Here is a 12,352-nt window from a genome sequence, read left to right as displayed (position 1 = left end):
ACCCTGTGTATGCCAGGAGATCTGCTCTGTCTGGGTCACCTCTCTAATCTCCAAGCATGATGCTTCTCAAAAGAGGGATCTGGATTCTGAAACGAAACTCACACTTCTCTTGAAATACCACCAGTCGCCCACCTTCAACAATGGTATACGGGTGTTTAAGACCTTGCAAGTCTCCTCCAATGAATTCTTTGTGACTCGGCGACTTGTAAACTTCCCCCAAGGAAAGGAGACCAGCAAAAAGACTGCTACGTTATTACACTTTCTGTATTTTGCTGCCACACACCACTTTTCAAGAATGTGACACACACATACACACCTGCTCTGTCACAAGAAGAGGGCATACAGGGAATTCCTTTATCTGAGTATCAATCTCATATGAACATAAGTGGATTTGAGTCAAAGAACAGCAGAGCAAACCAGTGATTTTCAAACACTGGGCCACAAATAGTCTGCTGGTGGGCTATGGGAGTTTGGGAGAGAGTCATACATTAGCAGAGCAATTGGGGGATGTGAGCTCCTAGCCAGCAGCATGGTGTCAATTGCCCAAAAACTGGTGGCGCGCCTTGACAATTTTAACACCTTCTCAGTACACTAAGAGATGAAAAAGATTGAAAATCACTGGAGTAGATCTGTTAAATATATGATTATCAACTTGAATTTATGTATGGAGTGTCATCAAGAGAAGCGGCCCTTTACCCAAAATTCTCTGAAGTGCTAAAGCCCCCCTGACATCATACGCCACGTATCTTAATGTGCGTTACTGATTTCTGCATTTCCAAACCAACAATTTAGAAAATCAAGGGTGCACAGCCCTTAAATTGTGCCTTGAATTCTGCAACATTTAGACAAAAGAGAAGCCTTCCCTGGGCCAGGGAGGTGACATTGTTTAATTGCTCACCTTATTGCCAGAATTCCAGAATGGGGAAAGTGACAGATCTTGCTACCATCCAATTTTGCTTTGCATCCCACTCCAGTCTCTAGTAGACCTTTGAACCCTGGCATGGACATGCACAAGCACCTAAGTGTGAAAAGCAACTGGGACACACACACACACACACACTCCTTATTGGCACCTTGTGTGACCATCTCAAGTGGAGCTGCAACAAAGCTCCACGCACTGCTGAAATGGAGACCTTCCAGTTCAGGAGCAGATCTGGTTCATTTTGAACTGGGGCAGAACCAAAAATGGATAACTAGAACTGGCAAGGGGGAAGGGGACAAGAGGTGGAATATCCCACGGATTCCTGACCCTGGTTCCTTGCCGATCCGACCCTGGTTCCTTGCCGATCCAAACTTGGCCCAGAGGGATGCCAAGGGAGAACTGGGAAAGCACATTCCTATCTCCATGAATAGGATCTTTGGACTCTAGCACCTGGACAGACTGCAAAAGAAGAAAGTCCAGTTGAAAGTCCCGGATGGCATCCACCCAAGAGTTATTAAGGAATTAAAGAATGAAGTTGCTGATCTCTTGACTAAAACACGCAACTTGTCGCTCAAAATGGCCACGGTGCCAGAAGATCGGAGGATAGCAAATGTCACGCCTATCTTTAAAAAGGGAAAGAGGGGGGACCCGGGAAACTATAGGCCGGTCAGCCTAACATCCATACCGGGTAAGATGGTGGAATGCCTCATCAAAGATAGGATCTCAAAACACATAGACGAACAGGCCTTGCTGAGGGAGAGTCAGCATGGCTTCTGTAAGGGTAAGTCTTGCCTCACAAACCTTATAGAATTCTTTGAAAAGGTCAACAGGCATGTGGATGCGGGAGAACCCGTGGACAGAAGTGAAAAGCGGTGTGCCCCAAGGATCTGTCCTGGGACAGGTGCTCTTCAACCTGGAGACAGGTTTGAGCAGACATAAATGACCTGGAGACAGGGTTGAGCAGTGAGGTGGCTAAGTTTGCAGATGATACCAAACTTTTCCGAGTGGTAAAGACCAGAAGTGATTGTGAGGAGCTCCAGAAGGATCTCTCCAGACTGGCAGAATGGGCAGCAAAATGGCAGATGCATTTCAAGTGTAAAGTTATGCACATTGGGGCAAAAAACCAAAACTTCATATATAGGCTGATGTGTTCTGAGCTGTCTGTGACAGATCAGGAGAGAAATCTTGGGGTGGTGGTGGACAGGTCGATGAAAGTGTCGACCCCATGTGCAGCGGCAGTGAAGAAGGCCAATTCTATGCTTGGGATCATTAGAAAAGGTATTGAGAACAAAACTGCTAATATTATAATGCCGTTGTACAAATTGATGGTAAGGCCACACCTGCAGTATTGTGTCCAGTTCTGGTCGCCGCATCTCAAAAAGGACATAGTGGAAATGGAAAAGGTGCAAAAGAGAGCGACTAAAATGATGACTGGGCTGGGGCACCTTCCTTATGAGGAAAGGCTACGGCGTTTGGGCCTCTTCAGCCTAGAAAAGAGGCACCTGAGGGGGGACATGATTGAGACATACAAAATTATGCATGGGATGGACAGAGTGGAGATGCTCTTTACACTCTCACATGACACAAGAACTAGGGGACATCCACTAAAATTGAGTCTTGGGAGGGTTAGGACAGACAAAAGAGTATTTCTTAACTCAGTGTGTGGTCGGTCTGTGGAACCCCTTGCCACAGGATGTGGTGACGGCATCTGGCCTGGATGCCTTTAAAAGGGGATTGGACAAGTTTCTGGAGGAAAAATCCACTATGGGTTACAAGCCATGATGCGTATGTGCAACCTCCTGATTTTAGAAATGGGCTATGTCAGACGCAGGGGAGGGCACCAGAATGCAGGTCTCTTGTTATCTGGTGTGCTCCCTGGGGCATTTGGTGGGCCGCTGTGAGATATAGGAAGCTGGACTGGATGGGCCTTTGGCTGGATCCAGCAGGGCTCTTCTTATGTTCAGCTGACAAGTTTGGGCACCAGGATGCAGGTCTCTTGTTGTCTTGTGTGCTCCCTAGGGCATTCCCGTGAGATACAGGAAGCTGGACTAGATGGGCCTATGGCCTGATCCAGTGGGGCTGTTCTTATGAGAACATACATTGTGGACCACAGTGAAAAAGGAACCTGTGGCTTCATGGTAGGGACAGGCCCCCTGTGGGTGGGCAGAAGATCAGACTCTATAACTTGTTCCATTTCGCTAGTTTGAGAAGCCAAGCTGGGGAGAGGGAGAGAGAGAGTGTACATTTGCCTTCAATTAGAGGCCATTTCTCTGCTGGAACACGTCTGAGCCTCAACCATCGCAGGCAGGCAGCGCTGTTGAACACCCGCCAACAGGGTTTTTTTGTTTTTTTTTAAACAGCCACATAAAAGTTAGAGGCAGTGGTGCAGGCAAAAACCGGAGCCACACTCCTGCCTCCAAGGTCAACAAGGAGAAGCAGCAAAGGTATCAGAGGGGATTAATGCCTTCCTCTTCCCAAGCTCTTGCAGGGTTTGCATTCCTGAGATAAGCAGCTTCCACCCAAGGCACTGGGTCAAAGTGAACAGGAGAAACAGACACAGGACAGCATCTGAAGACATCCATGCCCTGGAAGGGTTTCTGGATTGTGTAGGGGGAGAAGTCAGGCCTCTACATTGCACAGGAAAAAAAAGGCTTCTTCGAAGAAGTACACCCCCCCCCCCAAAATACCACTTCCTGGAAATTAAGTTGGTTCTCTGTTCTGGTGTTAGGATAGAAGCAAGCAGGGCTATCTGAAGTAAGGGGACCTGTTAGCATCTGCTTGGTCAGAACACGTGCACTACACAAGTTATTTTCTGCCCCTTCATGAAGGTCTACTTGGTTCAGTATTGATACAAGCAAAGAGGCTTGCAGTCCTTCCCCCCCCTTCCCCGAGAGTACGAAGCAAAGCGGCCGGGCGAGCAAGTCCAGGGTTGTTTTGGAATTTGTGTTGGCACAGCGCTAGGCAATAATCAATGCACACCCAGCCCGATGACAAAAGCAACACTTGATTAGCAGTTGCTGAGAGAGGAGGCAGAGGCTCTCTTTAGAAGTAGGAGCAAGCTGGCCTACAGTTAAATGGTGACACCCCCACCCCCATAGCAGAACAAGCATCAAGTCAGATCCATTCATTCCAATTCACAAGCAGAAGAAAAGAGCGGCAGAGGGAGGTGTTTAAGAGAATACCTCCTCGGAATTTAGGGCTTGGAGATAAGATTATTACAAACACAACAGCTCTTGTTGCTATGTGCATGACAAGGCAGGGAGAGAAAGAGGGAGAAAATAGGGTTTGTTGGGGGTGGCAAGCACTTAGGAAGGTTGCAGGCTTGCTGAGAGCACATCAGTCTCTCTGGAAACCCTCTCCCCACACATACACGTTGCTGACAGGTCATCATCCTCACCAAAAAAAGTGCAAGGGGAAATGGGGGGGGGAGAAACAGGCTTGCACGAGAGTAAGATCACAAGATGACACTTCTAGCCACACATGCTCAAGAGCATCTATTTCAGCATGCAGAAAGTCCCAGGTTCAATTGCCCACATCTCCAGGTGGGGGCTGAGAAAAGATCCCTCCTTGGAATCCTGGACAGCAGGGGCAGTTTGGACTCCACAAGAGGCGGCGTTCTACGTATACCCCAAATTGCTCAGCACCAACACCAAACACGGAGGGTAGGGAGTGGGAAGGGCATCACACATACCCTGTGCAAAGGAGGCCTTACCTGGAGGACAAGGTGGCGAAGTCCCCCCCATCCAGCAGCCGAATCTTGCAGAACAGAACCCCATTCACGAAAGGCACCGCCGTCAGCTCCTCCAAAGTGAAACTGGTTTGAAACTTGAACTTCTTCTTCTTCATCAAAAAAGCCATGGGCAAACTCAAAGCCTGGAAATGCCCCCAAAATTAAAAAGTCCAGTGGTCTCAGATAGCAGGCAGCTCAGAATACAAAACGATCAAGACGTTTTCAAAAGGTGAGTGAAAGGAAAGAAGAAGAAAAAAAAGACACAACCCCCCCAAAATAATCTCAGTCCATCCAATTTACAAAAATATAGAAAAAAGTGAACCTCAGTTCAGTTGCAATGGCAGGCTAGCTGTTAAGTGAAAAATCCTCTTCTCTCTTTGGTGGTCAGATCTGGCTATAGTATCATTGCCGATTTCAGGTGAGCAGGAGGGAAGGTGAATCCTCTGGTTCATCTCCGAGGAGGGGAAAGGGAGGAAAAATCTAAGCTCCAGGCCAGCAGGAGCTTTCTTGATTAGAGGTTGTGTTTCTGCCAGGCCCCCTCGGAGGAAGCATCGCCGTCTCTCCCCGAGCTGGTGCACAGCACACAGTGGACTTCCCGGCTCCAGGCTCCGCCCCTTGTGCAAATTCACGTGGATAGAGGCCTCTGCTGCACACTCCGCTGCCACAGGTTTCTCGTCGGCCTGGGGGAGAGAAGCGAGGTGTTGAGAGACCCAGCTCCGGGCAAGGCTCCTCCCCTTGTCCCCAAAAAGCCAATTATGGATGGATGAATGTTCCAGTCTTATCTAATACCCATCGTAGAAGGAACTCGCGATGCCTGCCGCCGCGCACCCAAAATATTTTGCCGCCCTGCACGCAGCAACTGACACCTAAACTTGGCCAAGTGGTTTTTGCTTTCTGAGGCCGTGTCTCAGGAATTGCTGCTCTTCCCCCGGTGGAAAGAATTTTGCTGGGAGGAATCAAGAAGAATCCATAAGGTATATCAAGAGGAATGCTTCTCCTCCACCCACACAACCCCCCAGACCCCCATGCATTTCAGCCAAGTTCAAGTACTCACTTTCTCCACCACCAGGAAGCAAGCAAGCACAGCAATTTGCTTCTGGTCGTAGAGTATAGTCACAGTTAGTCTTATCTGAGGCCTGAAGACTCTGGCATTAGGGAAAAAAACTCCAGATTCAACCAAGCTCTTTGGAGCAGTCACACTTGACTGCCTGCACCCAGTTGGAAAAAAAAAGAGCACAAATCCCATTCAAACGGTTCAAAGTGATGAGACATTATGGCTCTGCCCCTTGCAAAATGAGAGATGTGCAACTGCCCCACAGCTCTTGAGGCTCCAATGTCCTTTCCCTACACCTTCACCAAAGTTCAAAGTTACAAGTTCAGCTAGATCTCTAGCTGCTGTGTTCAGCTTTATTTCACGGACACTGCTTACCCCCAGGGACTTCAGGAACTCCCCACATCCCCAGCTACAGCCCAACATCATGTCAAGATCAGTGATGGACACCCAGCTCCATCTTCTCTGCTATCTGCCTCTCCAGCAATGCATCCAAGAGCAGGGTCATCTTTTGCCATCCAGATTTGCCACAAACGAGATGCACTCTTAATACCACCTAACCAGGCCAGCAACCTTCTTGCATCAACAATCCTGTTGGAAGGTATCTTTACCTCCCATCAGCAGAAGTTGCTTTCCTTCACCACTCAACAAATCTCTTCCAACATTCTTTGTACGAATCGCACCCCCTCTGCTCCAATGAAGCAGGAAATTCCACACATGGTTAGCCCCAAAGGCCTCTTCTCTGGCCCAAATAATGCATTTCTCTCCCCATTGCTCAATCCAAACTGTAATTCCAGGCCTGGAAACCATGTTTTTCCCAAATGACTTTTGCCTCTACCCCAAATAAGAACCATCTAGTCCAGCTTCTGGTATCTCACAGTGGCTCACCGGATGCCTCAGGTTGCACACAAAACAAGAGACCTGCATCCTAGTGACTTCCTTGCATCTGGCATTCTGAAGTAGCCTACTTCTAAAACCAGGAAGTTGCATTTACCCATCATGGCTTGTAACTTGTGATGGACTTTACTTCTAGAAATCTGTCCAATCCCGTAATTCAAGGCATCGAGGCTAGATGCCATCACCACATCCTGTAGCAAGGAATTCCACAGACTAATCTCCTTTGCTGCCCCCTTAGAAGCGGGCAATATGACTGAACCTGCCTCTGCTCCTGTGGACTCTCAATGTATTGGTTCCTGGACCAACACAATGCAACAAGTTCAACGCAACAAACTCGATTTCCATGTCAGTTGAACGTCACTAGGACAACCCCAAATCCGTTGGCCCCTTCCCGACTGTATGGATGACTCCACAAAGACAGGTTTGCCTCAAACACCTCCACCCCACTCTTTCATGTAAGTTGCTTCAAGAACTCCCCCCCCCCAACGACAGGTAGGCTTTGGTACACTACTGCACCACAGATCAATTTCTAGTGAGCCGTGTAGCCTTGGCTGGTTTGGTAGATTCTTGCAAAGAGCCGTGGCTTGTCTTGATCCGGTTACATAGCTCTTACACTCTTAAATAAAACCACACACAGGATCAGCACACACAGATTATTTATGCCTCCACGTTTAAGTAGTATTCGGTTTTGCTTTGCAAAACTTAACACACACCAGGGATTCTGGCGAAGACATCAAAAGCAGAAGATCAGGCAGGACTGAAGCCAGCTTACCTTTGCCAGGAGACAGCCCATAAGTCTCAGGGCCGACCCCTAAAGACCACCAAGATATATATCTGGACAGACAGAGCAGACCCACTATGGAGGAACGCACAACACAGAAAAATCCAAGGAAACCTCACTGCATTTGGCAGGCCACATTCTTCTGTGTCTACAACACACTTACTAGGAAGTAAGGCCTACTTCTCAGGAAACTCATAGAGGGCCACACTGTGTGCTTTGTGATGAAAGGAAGCCTGTCTGATTATCTATGCCATAATCAATTTAAAACAATCTTTAAACACAATCTGGGCAAAATTAAGAGAAGGGAGAGAAAATTAAGGGCACCCAAACCTTTGACTGGAATGGGAGGAACTTTAAAAAAAAGCCAAGTTTTGTCCAGATCGTGTCATATTTCAATAAGCATCAACAAGCGCGAATCCTGCTTTGCCTTCCCTACTTCTTGGGTGAAACAGGGATCTAAACAAACAAAAACTAATGCTGTATATGTCAGTACATGCATTTACTGACCATATTTCTACCAAACAGTTCATCCCACAGCCACACTTCTGTCTGCACAGGAAACACCCCCCCCCCCAAAATTAGCCCTACTCCCCATATAAATGAAGTTTCTTCTTGGGGTGCGACTGGGCTAGTAATACAGAGTATATTTCCAAGGAACAAGCTGTCTTCCTCTCACCTGCCCCAAAAGTGCATGTTTAATACACACACACCTCCCTATGAGCTCATTAATCGCCCCCCCAAGACTCCACAAACTGAAACACTTCTTGTCCCATCACGTGTGACACTCACACACATGCAGAAGGGGGGAATCAGTATGAAGTTTGCTTTGATCTGGTGGTGAGGGAAACGGAACCATGGGGTATGCACACATCATTATCTATGTGTGCACACACACACACCTGGCCATGCAACAAGTTCATCCACACACACCTGAGCGTGCAACAAGTTCATACACAAACACACACAGCTGTGCAACAAGCTCATCTTCACTTCACACACACACACCTGGCTGTGCAACAAGTTCATCCGCACACACCTGAGCATGCAACAAGTTCACTTGACACACACACAGAGCTGTGCAACAAGCTCATCATCATTTCACACACACACACCCCTGGCCATGCAACAAGTTCATCCACACACACCTGAGCGTGCAACAAGTTCATACACACACACACACACAAACACACACAGCTGTGCAACAAGCTCATCTTCACTTCACACACACACACACACACACCTGGCCATGCAACAAGCTCATCTTCACTTCACACACACACCCAGCCGTGCAACAAGCTCATCCGCACACAACTGAGCGTGCAACAAGTTCACTTGACACACACACACACACACACACACACACACACACACACACACACACACCTGGCTGTGCAACAAGCTCACCTTCTCTCTCTCACACACACTGAATCTCCCAAGTTTGTGTCCCTTTGAGACCCCCCAAAGTCTCCAAGCTGCACACCTTGCTGTGGCTGTGAGAGCTGCAGCATGTTTGTCCTTTGGAACTCCCACCCACTTGAAGCAGCCCCCACTCCCCCACCCCCCTGCCTGGAGAGCTCCCACCCCCACAGGGCCAAGCTGGGGCTGCCCCCAGCCCCTCCCCCCACTTCTGACCCCCTCCTCAGCCCCCTGGCGGAGGAAGCCCCTCCCCCACTCCACAAGAGCCTCGCCCCTCCCACTGAGCCCCCACACTCCCCCTTCAGCCCCCCCTCACCTCCCCTCAGCGCTGCGGCCCCTCCGCCCTCCTCACGGGGTGGCCCTGCCAGCGCTACGCCGATTGCGCAGGCTACGCCAACGGCGTAAGGGAGGGAGCGGAGGGAGGAAAAGGGGCGGAGGCACCTCCTCTTCGTTAAAGGCTCCACCCCGCGCGGGGATTGGACAGCGCGAGGAGGGGATGTGGCTTGGAGGAGAAGAGTAGGCAGGCGCTCGCTCAACTCCCATTGGGTCGCGGAGCAGGCGCCGCAGACGCGATTGGAGAGAAGCGCCGTCACTCAGACGGGAAGCTCCGCCACTTTAACTCTTCCTCTCCCTGTGCTTTTTTTGCCACTGGAGATGTAGGGGGAGAAAGGGAGGATGCGGGGTGGGAGGGGGAAATAGGGAGGGCTGGGTGGGAGCAGTGCTCAGTCAGTCTCATTATGCTACTTAATAATAAGCAACTATTAATTGATCATTAATTATTTATTAATTAATTAATATTAATTGATTGATTTAATTAAATAATTAATTAAATAATTGGCTTATTCATAAACAATTAATTAAATAATTAATTAATAATGATTAACAGCCCAAACCTATGCATGTCTACTCAGAAGTAAGTTCCGTTAGAGTCAATGGAGCTTACTCCCAGGAGTGTGGATAGGATTGGGCAGCAAGACTGCAATCCTATGCACTCTTTTCTGGGAGTAAGTTCCGTTGAACTCAATGGAACTTACTTCTGAGTAGATGTGCATCGAATTGCACTGCCAATCTTATTACTAATCACTAATATTACTAATTAATATTAATAATAATAATCTCTAATCAATAATTAAGAACCCCAAACACGAATTTCTTTTCTGGTAATAATAGCGTATAAAATATTCTTATTATTTGCAATACATTATATGATTAGAAAATTTTATTATATATGATGCATCCTATGAGTACAGTGGTTCTCAAACTTTGTAGCACTGGGACCCACTTTTTTTTGAATGACAATCTGCCAGAACCCACCGGGAGTGATGTCATTAACCTGGGAGTGATGTCATGTCTATAAGTGACGTCATCAATCAGGAAAGTTGTTAACACCCATAATTATCCATAATTATTTGATAAAATCAAATCTAATTAATGTTTCAGCCCCACCCACTGGTGTACACATTTGATCCCTGTTGTGTATATGCAATGTTGGGCAGAACTAGCTTAAGTAAGGGCACAAGCCTAACCAGGTCTACTCAGAAGGAAGTCCTATTTTGTTCAATGGGGCTTACTCTTAGGAAAGTGTGGTTAGGACTGCAGCCTCAGTAAATTAAAAGTTTACAATACTGAAAGTTTAAATTGATATTAAAAAATTAAAACTTTACAATGAGTATAAGTTTAATTTTTTTTAAATCAAGAACTCTTCTAACTCTCCCAAGCGGTTGCTGATTTGTTTTGAAAAATTCCCCGAACATCCCAAAGGCTGTAATCACACAGTCAGCCCAATCCTATGCATGTGTACTCAGAAGTAAGTCCCATTAGAGTCAATGGGACTTACTTCCAGGAAAGTGTGAATAGGATTGGGCTGTTACCTGGGATTGATTATCATTGTTGAAAGCATAGACATAGCAGCCTGTTCAAAGTACAGATTCATAACATTTCCCCAAATGCAGTCACATCCCATGGAAGCATCAAGTCTAGGGGCCCGATCCTATCCAACTTTCCAGCGCCAGTGCAGCCACAATGCAGCCCCAAGGTAAGGGGACAAATGTTCCCATACCTTAAGGAGGCCTCTGTGAGTGCTGCCCCACCACAAAGTGCCTTGCTATGCCCCTTTGGCACAGCTGCACAGGCACTGGAAAATTGGATAGGATTGGGTCCTAAGGCACCAGATTGGTGGGGGAACCCTCCCCTCTTCCACCCACCCATTTCCACTGTTCCTGCTTGGAAATTGGAAAAGGAAGAGAGGGTAGAGCAGATGTTGAAGGACTCCAGAGTGACTGAGCATCTTTTCCTATCCAGGGAGCAAGTTAAATATTAACTGGTTGTCCCTCACTAGGATTCTGATCAGCTCTTCTGGCCACTTTGAGAGTTGGGTTATCCTGGAATCCCTGATCAAAATTATCCCTGGGGTGCTGGGGATAAGAATAGGCCCTCAGTTTGGCTGTGCTTGTCGTAAGAGGCAACTAAACAGCCGCTGGGTAGATGGGACTCCTTAGCCTGGGAAGACAGCTCATCTGAGAGAAGGAAAACTCTGATCCCAAACCTTCACTGCCTTGTGGCTACATCCAGTTATGGAAAAGGCTTCAGGAGTCAACCTCGAGGCAAAATCCGGAGCCGGAGTCCCTGAGTCAGTTCATGGCTGAACACAGTCATGTTCTGCAACTCCTGCGACACTGCTGGAACCAACCGTATTGGGCTCTGCCTTTCCATTGGACCATTTCAGCGATGTGGAGAGAGGGGATTTGCTGCATGGATAACAGTCTATCCTCCATACCTACTTCACCCAGGCTTCGCACACTGGAGAGGACACTCTGTTCCAGAACCACCATTCAGAGCGTGATCCATAGTCTTCTGAGACTGAAGGATGGCAACAAACAGTGATCAAAACCCCCTGGGGGGGATGCAACTGGAGTCGATTTTGCAAGCTTGGGTTCTACACAGGGCCCTATCCTATCCAACTTTCTAGCACTGATGCAGCCCCAAATGTTCCCGTACCTTGTGGAGGTCTCTGTGAGTGCCTCCTCACCACAGGATGCAGTGCGTGCCCCACAGGCACACTTGCACCAGCATTGCAAATTGGATAGGATTGGGCCCTGAGCTGCTAGAGACAAAACCTTGGCATGGTGCTTTATCTCTTGGTGCTTTCTTGAGCCCCAGAAGCCGGCTTCCTCTCCTTAATCCCTGCCTGCCCCACTATGGGCTGAAGTGCCAGGGAGCCCTCCCCTTGAAAGCTGCTTAAGGCCTATCCCGGATTAATTCTCCGTAACACCCTGTAAACACCCGGCTTTTTTCTTATCAGGTTGGTTAACAGCATGGACTTTCCCTGTCTTTCCATGCGAAGTTTATGGGTGACCAGTTTTGTCTCTGGTTGGTTGGTTGGCAACCTTCAGTCTCAAAAGACTATGGTATAAGCCTACAGCACCCGGTATTCCCAGGCGGTCTCCCATCCAAGTACTAACCAGGCCTGACTCTGCTTAGCTTCCGAGATCATGGTATAAGCCTACAGCACCCGGTATTCCCAGGCGGTCTCCCATCCAAGTACTAACCAGGCCT

At 48.0% G+C, this 12,352-nt stretch overlaps 2 protein-coding genes across 2 annotated transcripts in view; both read right to left on the bottom strand.

Moving 5' to 3' along the window:
• EEIG1 (estrogen-induced osteoclastogenesis regulator 1) overlaps nt 1-9,188 on the bottom strand; it is a 68,077-nt gene extending 58,889 nt beyond the window's left edge. The window contains exons 1-2 of the mRNA XM_066610688.1: nt 9,114-9,188; nt 4,635-5,332 (exon numbers count right to left, since the gene is read on the bottom strand). Coding sequence (XP_066466785.1) covers nt 4,635-4,780 — 146 coding nt within the window. The 5' untranslated portion in view covers nt 4,781-5,332; nt 9,114-9,188. The remainder of the gene's footprint in view (nt 1-4,634; nt 5,333-9,113) is intronic.
• NOTCH1 (notch receptor 1) overlaps nt 1-12,352 on the bottom strand; it is a 787,535-nt gene that overhangs the window by 208,173 nt on the left and 567,010 nt on the right. The gene's annotated exons all lie outside the window — the stretch shown is intronic.

Source organism: Tiliqua scincoides, chromosome 16 (assembly GCF_035046505.1).
Source record: "Tiliqua scincoides isolate rTilSci1 chromosome 16, rTilSci1.hap2, whole genome shotgun sequence".
NCBI classification, from domain to species: domain Eukaryota; kingdom Metazoa; phylum Chordata; class Lepidosauria; order Squamata; family Scincidae; genus Tiliqua; species Tiliqua scincoides.
This window is presented reverse-complemented; position numbering and strand designations above follow the sequence as displayed.